The sequence below is a fragment of the Spermophilus citellus genome (genome assembly GCF_964194105.1).
Source record: "Spermophilus citellus genome assembly, chromosome: 7".
Classification (NCBI taxonomy): domain Eukaryota; kingdom Metazoa; phylum Chordata; class Mammalia; order Rodentia; family Sciuridae; genus Spermophilus; species Spermophilus citellus.
The window spans coordinates 113,964,940-113,977,663 of NC_138188.1; the positions used below are offsets into that span (position 1 = coordinate 113,964,940).

The window sequence follows — 12,724 nt, forward strand, 5'->3', positions numbered from 1 at the left end:
TATTCGAATAAACTTAATTCCTAATAAACATATAAAGTAAAAATTTTTCTTTTTCTAAATAAATTGGATGGACTGCAATTAGGAAACCACTGATGACCTATAAATAAGAGGCTTCCATGTAGCTGAAAGCGAGACTACAAAATATGAGGAAGCGAGTGGGTGAGCATAAAAGTGAATATAGCAAATGTAAACTGCTGTATAAGAGAAACGAGATGACAGTTTTCTGATGAGAGAGAGTAGAAGAAGGTTTTTTAGGATGAAAAGGGCCTCCCTCCTCCTCCTTTTAAGTCAAGAGAAGGGGATTAAGGAAGACTCTGTACTAAAAGATCATGATCAAACATTCACAGAACTTGTATAATATATAACATAAGGTATGGTGAACTGAAGACTGAACCAGATCATATGGTCAGAGTAGGTCAATCCTAACAGACATGAAAATATTTTCTTTAAATGGTTATTTTGGTTGACTTACAGTTGCTAATAATGGGAAGCCTTCATTCTGTTCAACTGAACAATCCACTGGCAGTACCTGAATAAGGTTTTTAATAACCGAAGGAAGGCAAATATGTAGACAGGAGAGAAAATAATGGTTTAGGTTCAAGTGATAATCATCGAAAAGGAGGTACATAAGAAAAAAAAAGAAAGGAAAAATACTGTTTAAAGAAATGCTAGAAGCTAGGAGAGATGAAACAGTGTTGAGGCTAAACAAACACAGTAATAGTATGAGAAACAAATGAGGATATAGGAATTATGGTCCTTATAGTGCATCATTCCCGCCAGAGCACCTTATTCTATTCTTTATGATGCACCCTCGCTTTTTTTCCTTTTAAAAAAGATCTCCTCTGGCCAGGGATGGTGGCTGCATGCCTATAATCCCAGCAGCAGCTGGGGAGGCTGAGGCAAGAGGATATCGAGTTCAAGGCCAGCCTCAGCAAAAGCAAGATGCTAAGCAACTCAGTGAGACTCCGTCTTTACATAAAGTACAAAATAGGGTTGGGGATGTGGCTCAGAGGTCAAGTGTCCGTGAGTTCAATCCCGGGTACACACACACACACTCCCTCCCTCTCTCACACACACACACAAAAAGATTCCCTGTGGATCTAGATATCTAGAACTCTACAGCTCAATGTTACCTTCTTCACCTTTAAATCCTTTTAAAATCATTTTCTTGGGTTAAGTCTTTAGAATGAAAATGAACATATTATTGTAGATGGAGTTCAAATTAACTTACCAAATTTTCAACAGTCACATTATCGGACTTAAATTTTTTATCCCAATAAAAAAAAAAAACAACCAATAAATTGTCTTGTTGTGAAGAGGAAGAACTCTCCAAGAGTACGGGTCCAGGAGCAGGTGATGATGGTTGTTGGTGGGACGACAAAAATTACCTTTGGAGTCTTGTCAATTCATGTCAGAGGCAAACCTCTAGGAAAATAGTTTTTTACATGTGTACATGTAACTTACTTTTCTGTGAAATATAAAGTTCTAAATTCTTATAATATTTTTGGGATGATTTTCAGTCTAACAATATTTCAGGGCCACTGTTTTTATCTACAACACTCAAAGATATGATATGCATGGGAGAAGTTTAGGAATATAAAGTGACCAATGGAAATTAAGTTCAAGAGTTATCTTAACATTTTTCCTTTCTAAATACATTAGAATAAAACCATACTGGCTAACTAATTATCCGATAATTTAGCTATCTGATTTTCATTCAAGTTTTACCATGACATAAAGATATTCTATAGCTATTCCATAAATCAGAATAATGTTTGAGTTCAAAAGGGTCTTTTTAGGTATAAGTAGCTATAGTACATTTCTCTTCTCAGCTTTTAAAATGATAGTTTTAGATTATTTTGCTGCCTTCTTACCATCACTTCAGAAATGAACTAGTACATTTAATAATGCAATTATTAAATAATATTAACTATGAATAAAAACATTTTCATTATAAAAATGATTTGTTACTGAATATCTGGTAGCTAAGAATAAAAAAGAATCTTCCATCTATAGACTGTATTTTTAAGTTTTAGGATCACAAATGAATCTTATGCAGACGAAGATACAAAGATTCTATCTTGGCTCCTTTCTAATTATCCAGAGAAAGCATAGGATGAAGGATAAGAGGAGACTGGGAACGTGAAGAAACACAAAGAGGAGCCCCAACAGCATTGTATACACCCAAGAGAAACAAACTTTAAGTTTTCAGAAACAATTGCTTGCTGTCTGGGAGATGCTCAGGCATCAAACAATAAAGAACAGTCAACAGAGGCAAGAGGCCGAGCATGCTGCTGTGATTCCTTCTCTCTAATCCCTCTGAGCTCCAGTAAAAAGGCCAGCTGTTGCCACCTCGTGTAGGGAGTCAGCAGAGCAAATTAACTGCCAGGATGGGGGAAGTTGAGGATATTGGAAAATTCTAATTTACCAGCCTCTTTAGTTATACTGTTTTTAACACTAAGGATATCAAACTATACCATTACAATAAGCCTGTACAATGGTAACCCAAGTAAAGAAATTTATCACTGTTGACACATTTCATTACTAAATATGAAATAATACACTGAAACTTGTTAGAAAACATTTCAATGCTCCCAATCTAGCTCAACAAAAAGCCTGCATTTAGAATAATGGCCACTTTGTTCAATTAAAGATTCCATATCTGTCACAACTGGACTTTAGGACTCTAAATATGAACACAACCACACTAAAACACTGTCTGAATTTTGGGCAACTTAAAGGCTACTTAATTACGGTGCAATCTGACAGAATATATTTGGAGATACATTTATAAGTCATATAAAGAAAATTAATTCCTTTAATCTGTTTATGGCTTCACATATACTTTGGAGTTCTTTTACCTAGATGTTCTATCAAAGTTCTCATACAGTTTGAAAGCTTTTTAAATTATAGGAAGCACACAGAATAACTGTGAAGATGAAAGTCATCATCACTAAAATGTATGTCTTTCTGACCCACCTTGTGGAGGATACTGTTAATCATGGAAGCATCCCCAAAAGAATAATTCTGTATAATTATATTTTTTCAAAGGTTTGAGTTTTCCCCTATAAGTTAGTTCAGTGCAGTATTAAAATATCAGGTTGAAAGTTGAGCAATCTAAATGAATGTTAATGGCTCTTTAATTTTGGGGTATCAATGATTACACAGAGAATACCAAGTAAAAGTTGGGCTTTAGTGAATGAAAGACAGAAACCTAAGTCTCAAGCAATTTTATAATAATGGTCCAAACACTCACAATAACCTAATTAATAGTTGATACAATAATCACAGAATAAAGAATAAAAGAACTCCATGTTGTACTGAGGATGCTTAGCAACAAACAGTATGAGCCATTGTTACCGTGCCCAGATCTCAGTTTCAAAGGAGGGATGGGGGAAGAACAAATTACAACAAAAGTTTATTAAATCTTGGGGCTGGAGTTGTGGCTCAGTGGTAGAGTGCTTGCCTGGCATGTGTGAGGCACTGGGTACAATTATTGCCACCACATAAAACTAAATAAAAAAAATAAGAGTTCATCCACAACCAAATATATACAAAATTTTATATATATATATATATATATATATATTTATGAAATCTTAGCATTCATTTGTTTTATATGACAATCAAAAACATTTTAATTTATAAATCAAAATCTAGTATAACAGAAAGAACAACTCTGAATTGAGCCATAATACCAATCTTCACCTTTCTAAAGAAGGTATTTTAAAAGTGGTCTATTTCAACAAATAGTTTGGTTATGTTACTAAAAATTACACTAGGAGATAAAATGGATTCCATCTAAGTTGACATTATATTTAAAAGGCTGTAAAAAAATCCTTTGAAATTAATCTTACTAGAAAGTCAAAAGAATCTCAGAGGTCATAATGAATATATTTCAATACTGGACAGTTCTAAGTGTAAATAGGTACTGAAAAAAAAGGAATAAAGGTACAAAGATGAGTTGCATTCTTATTAAATTGTCCATGAAGTAACTCAGTCTTTTGATATATTCAGGTCATGTTTTCAAATGTCATTTTCAACCAAGATCCTTACATTCGTTATAAACCACAAATCTTTTTTTAAAAAAAACCCTTTGTGTGAAGATGTCAGAATTACAAAAGTTGCAAGAACACTACAAAAACATTTTTTCCTGAAACATTACTGTCTTTATGTCCCATTACTCCAAAATACTCTATTACGTATTACCTACAAATTAGGATATTTTTCTAAACAATTCCAATTAGTAATCAAAACTTGAAAACTAAAACTGGCATATTAGTACCCAGAAATGCTCAGATCTCATTTAAGTTTCACTGATGGTCCCATTAATGTCCTTTAGACAAAATTCAAAAGTTCAGGATCAGACACTCCACTAAGTTTTCATGTCTTCAGTCATTCTCAGTTTTTCCTTCTCTCTCATGGTCCCAGTAGCTGAAGATTATGTAGACTGTACTTTAATTTGGGTTCTTCTGATATATTGTTATGACTGGATTTAACTTATGCATCCTTACTAAGAATATCTTGGAAGTGAAACTAGGGTCTTCTCATTGCATTCTGTAAGGTGGCACATGGTTTTGATGTGAACATTACTGATATTAACTTTGACCACTTGATTAAGGTAGTGATTGTCAGGTTTATCCACTATAAAGTTACTCTTTTCCTTAATGTATTTTCTGTGGAGATATTCTGTATGATCATAAAAACATCCTGTTACTCACCACTGATTTTATTCACTTATTGACATAACTATCAATTTATGGATTCCTATTTCATTTGATGAATTAAGATTTGTTATTATTATTTATTTTGTCATCTAAATTGTCCCAGGTTTGGCCAGTTAGAGTCTCAACAGGGCCTCTGTGTCCTGTTGATATGTGCCCATCATCCTTCAAGCACTTCCTTACTTTTAAACCCTAATATGCTGCAGACTTATCCTGTCCTCTTCCTGCCTATCTCCAGAGATTCTCATTTCTAAATATGAATCCTCTTCTCTGTGCTTCTTGAGACATTTTTTTCCTTCCTCATTTCTTTGCTCTTCTTAACTAGCTTCATTTCAATAGTGAATATATCTTTTCCAGAATGAGGAGAAACAATGTACTACTTCTTATGGACTCGTTTTCAAGTAAAAATCAATGAATCACTGAAGCAATGAAATAATTTAAGACCCAGGTAAGCTTAAGACTGGTAAAAAATGATGCATCAAAATTTTAATCATCCTCACATTATACTACTCTTCACTATTTTGAAATTATAATGAAAATTCTTGATAGCTGCTCTTTCTCTAAACTTTATAAGCTAACATACTACCCTCTTAAATGAATATGCTGTATTAGAAACTTTGGTCTGTACAGTTTTGGCTATTAAGCTCAAAATTTCAGACTAAAAAAGCATCCATGATGATATTCCCAAGAGTTACACCAAAGATAAACAATAAGGTGAAGATACTTTCAAGACTCTTTTTCAACTACTGAACAAAATCATGGCTCATCTCTTTTAGTGTGAATGATGAAGCTGAGTCACTGGTGAAACCCTTGCTTACGAATATTATTTGGTACATTAACACCACTATAATTTTATATGGACAAAAGGAGCACTATGAAGCCATAGGACTATTTGCCCTTAAAAACCATCAAGAGAACTTGGCTTGATAGTACACAGAATTTGAGTTAGTAATATTCTTTCTTTAAATAATCAAATTGGGAGTGGAGTAGATGGTATAGGATTATGTAGGCTCTATTATAAAATATTAGAAAAAAACATCATTTTTCAATCACTTAAAATATATATGCTGATAAAATTCATTGAAGTATTTTACTGTCTTGATAATTATCCTGAGGGATTAAAAAAATTGTACACAATTGTGACAGTGACATATCTAGTACTAATTTAGCATGAAATTATGAACCAGGTACTTCTAAATACTTGCAGAACAAATTCTCTCAACAATCATTATGATAGCAGTCATCTTATAAGTAAAGGAGACATGACTTTGGGAGATTCTGCCTAAGATACAGCTAATAAACGCAGTTCAGATCTGAGTGCAGGTTTTTTGTGTTAGCACATACTTACCTCTAATGCCAAAGTGGCATGAGAAACCTAAATATAAAGACAGATGACTAGAAACTGAGATGTAAATGTGTGGATGTGCATCTATACATGATTAGATGTACACAAACACAACAGTATTTCTAACTCTCTACACTGAGAATACCTGGGAATTGTGATATTTCGATAATATGAGACTATCCAGTTCTCAGATCTTGATTTCTAACTAAAAATCTCTAAAAACTGAAAGCTGGGTTAGGGAATGAGCCTGGAACATTTTGCTATCTGGAAGGATGATGCTGGGACAACAAGTGAAACTTGAACAGAGTCTGAGAATTACATACAGCAATGTCTCAGTATTAGCATCCTGATTTGGGTAGTTGCTAGAAAATCCTTGTTTCTAGGAAATACACAGGAAGTACTTGGAAATGATGGGACTTTAAGTCAGTTTTTTACTCTGACAGTTCCAAGAGAAAAAAACCAAAGTTCCTTGTGGATAGATACTTTAGCTTTCCTATAAATTCTAGATTAAATGGAAAAACAAAACAATGTAAAAGGTGAAGGGGGAATAGGAGGTAAGGCAAGGAGCAGGAGGATCTACTTACTGAGGTCTTCTGCCAGTTGAACTCGTTTGCCAGTCAGCAATTTAACTTTCTTCTCATTGTCTTCAGCAAAATCTTCCAATACCTCTTTAACGTTTTTCTCTAATCGCCTAACTATTCAAAGTAAATAAAAAACTTGAGGAGCACTGTTTTTATGATGCAAAGAATGATAAAATTAACCATACATGAAGAGTAAGTCATTTTTTTATCATTTATCAATTTTTGCATAAAGAAGGTAGATGCTCGGTATGCTTTATCTCCCAACCTTTTTGAATTACAATTTATTTTTACTATTTTCGGGGCAAATTATAATTTTCAGCTTTTCTAATCAATCTCTTTTTAAGGAAGTATTTTGGAATTGTTTTATTAAAACTACAAGTTCAAGGCCAGCCTTAGCAACTTAGTGAGACTGCAAGCAACTTAGTGAGACCCTGTCTCAAAAAAAGGTCATATTAAAAAGCAGTTTCTATGTGGCTTACCTTCAGTATTTGTAAGTTGTTGTCGTAGAGTATTTGCAGTGATAGCAAGCATGCGCTGTATTCGCCAAAACAAGACCACATCATTGCATTCCAGCTGAAATATTAAGTAACTAAGATTAACAAATAAAAAGTAAAAATGAAAACCATGACTGTAAATACATATAACTATCAAAATCAGTATTTATCCTAAGTTTTAACAAAATATTCTTCTTTACTGTAGTTTATATAAACTACAGAATTTTTTCTATACAGATTGATAGGATCTTGCATGATTTGGATTCTATCTCAACCACACCTACATAGCTTTGTTTTAATTCCTATGAATAAGCAAATAAACTTGGTAAGTAGAAAATTTCATTGTGTTACAAAAGTAGAAATTCATAATGTATACTCTCAATTTATAAGTAGGTTTAGTTAACAACCATGTTTGTCTTAAATATGTCCTTAAGTTAACCTCTTTTCTTTGAGTGTGCAAGTCATTTTTTTTTAAAGCTTATTCTGTTACGAAACGTTCTTTTCAACAATTAAAGTTATGCAAGAAACTTGACACTTTTATATAGGTTCACTTAAACACAGATTTATTTTAAGCTGCTGAAAACAACAGAAAAGTGTTTTGGAGGTCTCACAAATACAGCTTTTTCAAAAGGATATTTAAAAGTACTTTTACTTACTTAAAAAATGGTCAAAACACATCAGTCTGCTGCCATCTAGGGGTTACTTAGAAAAATGTTCTAAACTATAAAACAGTTTATTATGACTTTAGTTCTTTTAAAGAATCATTTAAAACAAGATTCTAGTGATATGAAGAAATAATTAAGATATATGATAGACTTAAAATAAAAATTGCTTTGCTGTATGATTTCCATTATGCAAATGGATTATTATACTACACACATACACTCCCCAGAAAAAGTTAAAAATCAGAAGCACATAGAAATGCTAACTAAAATAACTTTCAAGTCTAAGGAGTATAAGTGATTATTTATTTTACATATTCTTTTACATTCTTTAGAGGCACTGGGAATGATACGTATGGTAGATGTAGTCACTACCAAAGTAGCACATATATTTGAAAAGATGAGTTAGAATACCTTTTATAAACTATATATATTTTCTAGATGAACAAAGGACTTAAAATTCATATTAAAATTAAAGCTTAATTTTCAATATCTTTAAACAACTATTGCTAAAAAATATTTCCCTTTGTTTTGGAAAACCTTACCTCAGAATCTACAAAATGCCTTTGGTAATAATAAAAGCCTCTTCGACAAAGGTTACAATGATTTAGAGCTGTTTTTAAGAAATGTCTTCTATAAACTTGATGCCAAGTATCCTTAATCTAAAATATGAAAACAAAAATTAGAGTGTTATTTTATACTCTGCACATTAATCAATCACACCAAGAAGTTATACATAAAATTTATTACAAAAATGTTAATTAAAAGCAACAGCAAGGTTGTTATTTTATCAACCTTCTTTATTCACTTACATTGTTTTTCAAGCCAAAATTACATTTACTAGTTTATGTATTTCAAAACATGCAATGTTTTAAATAAGCTTGTTGTTTTATTCAACCAATTTGTAGAACAGATAGCTCGGGAATTATCCTTGCCTAATCAGGACAAAGGAAACCAAGGCAAAAAAGAGGTTGAAAGGCAGAGTTAGGACCAGGAATCTGTTCTTGGAACAACAATATTTTTTCTTGTTGGTGCTGGAGATTGAACCCAGGGACACTTAACTGCTAGGAGCCACAAGCAGATAAATGATGCATGGCACCTTTGCTTGTAAAGTGATGCCAGCTAGCCACTGAGATGATATGATTATGTTAAGATTTACATTCATATGCAAATTGGGCTCCTGCTGTTCACCTTGGCCTGCTCCCGGACTCAAGTTACGGGACTCCTGGAGAGTTCCCATTGGTTGGGGAAGGATAGTAGGAGGAAATTCCGGGGGAGGTCCAGGGCCCCCTGGTTCCGGGGGAAGGCGCAATTCCGGGAGACGCCTGCATGGGAGGACCGGGTTTGGCTTGCCGGCGCCTACGGAGCATTGGCGGCTTTTTCAAAATAAAGTTTTGTTCCTGCTTGAGTGGCTCGTGATTCTGTGCCCAGCCAAGACTGCGGCACTTAACTACTGAGCCATATCCCCCAGCTCTTTTTTATGTTCTATTTAGAGACAGGGTCTCGTCAACTTGCTGAGGTTGGCTTTGAACTCACAATCCTCCTGTCTAAGCCTCCCGAGCTGCTGGGATTACAGGCGTGTGCCACTGTGCCCAGCTAATATTTCCTTTTTGATAATTAAACTTCACCGGTATCATACCAGTATGATCCCTACCACTTTATTACTATATAATAGTATTAGAGCTCAATGCTTCTTCATACCAATTGTCTTTCTTTGAATATAACACGAATAATGCTAAGGAGACAAACAAAACAAGTATCAATGACATGATTTGACAGATAGGCAAAGTGGGGCTCAGAGAGCTATCAATTATTAAAGGTAATATAATGAAACTGTATTAGAATTTAGAACTCCTGACATCCAATATTCTTGTGATGGCATTTGGCTTCTTATTTTAGATTTTTGTAAGATATACTAAACAAAGTATCACTTAAAAAAAATAGATTTCTCTTGCTTACAGAAAGGAAGATATATATATATATCCAATCTATATCTTTAGATATGGGCAAAAGCTTAAAAAAAATCATACAACATTTTCTACTCCACTATTAAGAGAAAATCCTTCCTACTGTATTAACCAAATCAACATAAATTTAAAAGTATCAAACTGAATATAAGAAAAGTATCACTTAAGCAAAATATTTGGGACCAGACATATTTCAGATTTCAGAATTTTTTGAAGTATCCACATACATACAACAAGGATTCTTGGGGACAGGACCCAAGTCTAACCATGAAATTCATTTATGTTTATATACACCCACACAGCCTATAGGTAACTTCATACAATATTTTTAGTGCCCCTGAATTTTGACTATAACCAGTTACATGAGGTTGGATTAGAATTTTCTTTTTGTGGCATCAAGTTGGAGCTAAAAGTTTCAGATTTTACAGGATATCTATTTCTGAATTAGGGATGCTTAATCTGTACAACTTTTTGTTAATAAGAGTAAAGACCAATGTAGACAAATTAAATCTATACTCAACTAAAAATCTCATGTTCAATTTATAAATAATGTTAGTTTTATAACAGCTTTAACTACTTTCATGTTGACCAGTTTTTTATTTTCTTGTGAAATTTAAAGCAAGTATATTTATTTCTCAAGTGCAGAAACATAATCTTTAAAAAAATCTTATGGGTGATTCTGAAATTTTTATATGACTGTTCTCCCCACTAGATTAACTTTTCTAACTGGGTTTCACTTAAGCTAATATTAAAAGGAGCTTCTGAATCCTTTATTTTCTAGCAGAAAATGGAGACCTGTAAAGTTTTATTTTGTTTTTTAAAAATTTGTTGCAAATAATCATTATGAAAGTAAGCAAAAAGTAGTCTGAAGTTTAGATTGTCCTCTTATTTATCATAAATAAAGAAAATGAGATAAAATACAAAGGTCTTATCCAATTCAATAAAAGAACTCATATTTTTTCTAAATCTATCATATCTATACTTGACTGCAAAACATACACAATATATGTGCAGAAATGAGCCATATTTAAACAGAAATTCTATTCTGCAATCTAAAACAGTGTGACGTGATGCAGAGATACGGGTCAGTTTCATCCTTTTTTGCAAGAACTGCTGAACTTGCCCAAGAAAATCCAATTTTCTAAATTTCAATTTCCTATTTATAGATTACCCTTTAAAAAGCAATATTGAACATTACATTTCTTCACAAAATAACTTCATATAATAAAAATGACCAAGTTTTCATGTCAGCAAACATGGAAATAAAATAACATTAAGCAGTTAGATATCTATGCAACACATTAGAAGCAATAACATTGTACTGCATAAAACAATGATTAAGAAAGCAGATTTGTGTTTTTCAGCAATATTTATTACCAAGCTTGGATCTACTTCTACTCCTCGGGATTCCAGGTTCTTTCGGACGGTGGTTATCTCATCACTTGCCAGATAAGCTGGGTGTTCCTCATTACATTTCAACATCTTCTCCAATTCATTCTTTGTTTCATTGTGAACAGACTTTAAAATGTTGAAAAGAGGACTATGCTTAGATGCTTTTACTTTGGCACTTGTAAAAACAGAGTCCAATTTTAATAGGTACATCGCTATTGCATAATAGGTGACACAAGCTTAATCACAGCAAGAAAAAAACACAGTATTCTAACACAAATATGGGTAAGTGATCTATGAATGCGGAGCAATTTGCCTTAAAAAGGGGGAAAAATAGGAATCAGACCTATTTATTAAATTTTACTCTTGCTGCAATGTTTTACTATTGAAGTCACAGCACCAGGTATCTTACTATATACTTCCTTTTCTCCACCTACTTTATGCTTAGGGAAAAGAACTCTGAAAACGAGAAAAGATGCTCTATAAATGCCCAAGAGAACTCAGATCTGTTGACCTTTTTTCCCCCTGATTAAATACAAAATGCTAGTTTGACATTTTAAAAAAGTCTTTTCATTAAAAATCACACTTCAGACTGTTCCTGTGAGGTACTTATCATTCTTAAATGATTCACTTTCAGCCTCTTCTCTATAATTGTTCATAAAGCTCAGCAAAGAAGGAAAACAGATATAATACACATAAACACACATTAGAAGTTTGAAAACAAGACTTTTATACTGTGTCAAATTAATTTTTCATTTTTCAATCCTTCATTTAAAATTGTAAGATAAAAAAAATCTATTACTCTAAACAAGTTACAACAAGACTTTGCTCCAAACTGTACCACAACTATGGAATATAAGTTTTTAAACAAGAATAACACTTTTAAATGCAACTAATTAGCTTGTAAATAGAAGTACCAATTACTAATCTCTGAAGATATGGCACATTAGGAGAAATATTAGTAAAGAGGCATTCACTGTTTGGTTAAACATTTCTATTCAGTCTGAGGTAGGAAGGAAATCTCTGTTAAAGGAGTTCCCTCTAACTCGCCCTGGCCTGCATTTTCACTTCTATATTCCTAGACATCAAGCACTTCACCATGACACTTAGTCTTCAAAAGACAACTTCTCTCTTATTTATCCTGAAAATTAATTCAGCTCAGACAGGTGAAAATGTTTCAAAGGGTATGATTTTCCTAGGAATCTAAGGAAAACATAAAATAAAAAATACTTTTCAGAGCATGTAGCATGTATTTCTAATTTCACAGAACAATTTTTTTTTTCTTTTTTCCTTTCCTGCTAAATCCTGTTACTCAAGACAGAACTGTAACACAGCTACCTAAACTTGCAATATGAGACCTGGAGCTATTCTCAACCTCTTCTAGAATTTGTTTTCTATGATAATTTCTGAGTGTGAGGTATAGAACCAACCAGGAATAGGAAGGATTGAAGGTCAGAATAGAACTTGACTTGCAAGTCTGACACAAGGCTATCTTTTGAAGGAAAAAACTAATATAAAAACACTCCCCAGGTGATTCAGAAGTGTCTCCCTCCACAGCCTAA

At 33.1% G+C, this 12,724-nt stretch overlaps 1 protein-coding gene across 4 annotated transcripts in view; it reads right to left on the minus strand.

Annotated features, from left to right (window-relative positions):
• The window catches only part of OPA1 (OPA1 mitochondrial dynamin like GTPase), an 83,985-nt gene that overhangs the window by 15,792 nt on the left and 55,469 nt on the right, over positions 1-12,724 (minus strand). For all 4 annotated transcript variants that reach the window (XM_081300862.1, XM_081300863.1, XM_081300861.1 and 1 more), the window contains 4 exons: positions 11,151-11,291; positions 8,352-8,468; positions 7,130-7,223; positions 6,654-6,764 (listed from right to left, as the gene is read on the minus strand). In XM_081300862.1, the coding sequence (XP_081156988.1) occupies positions 6,654-6,764; positions 7,130-7,223; positions 8,352-8,468; positions 11,151-11,291 (463 nt within the window). The remainder of the gene's footprint in view (positions 1-6,653; positions 6,765-7,129; positions 7,224-8,351; positions 8,469-11,150; positions 11,292-12,724) is intronic.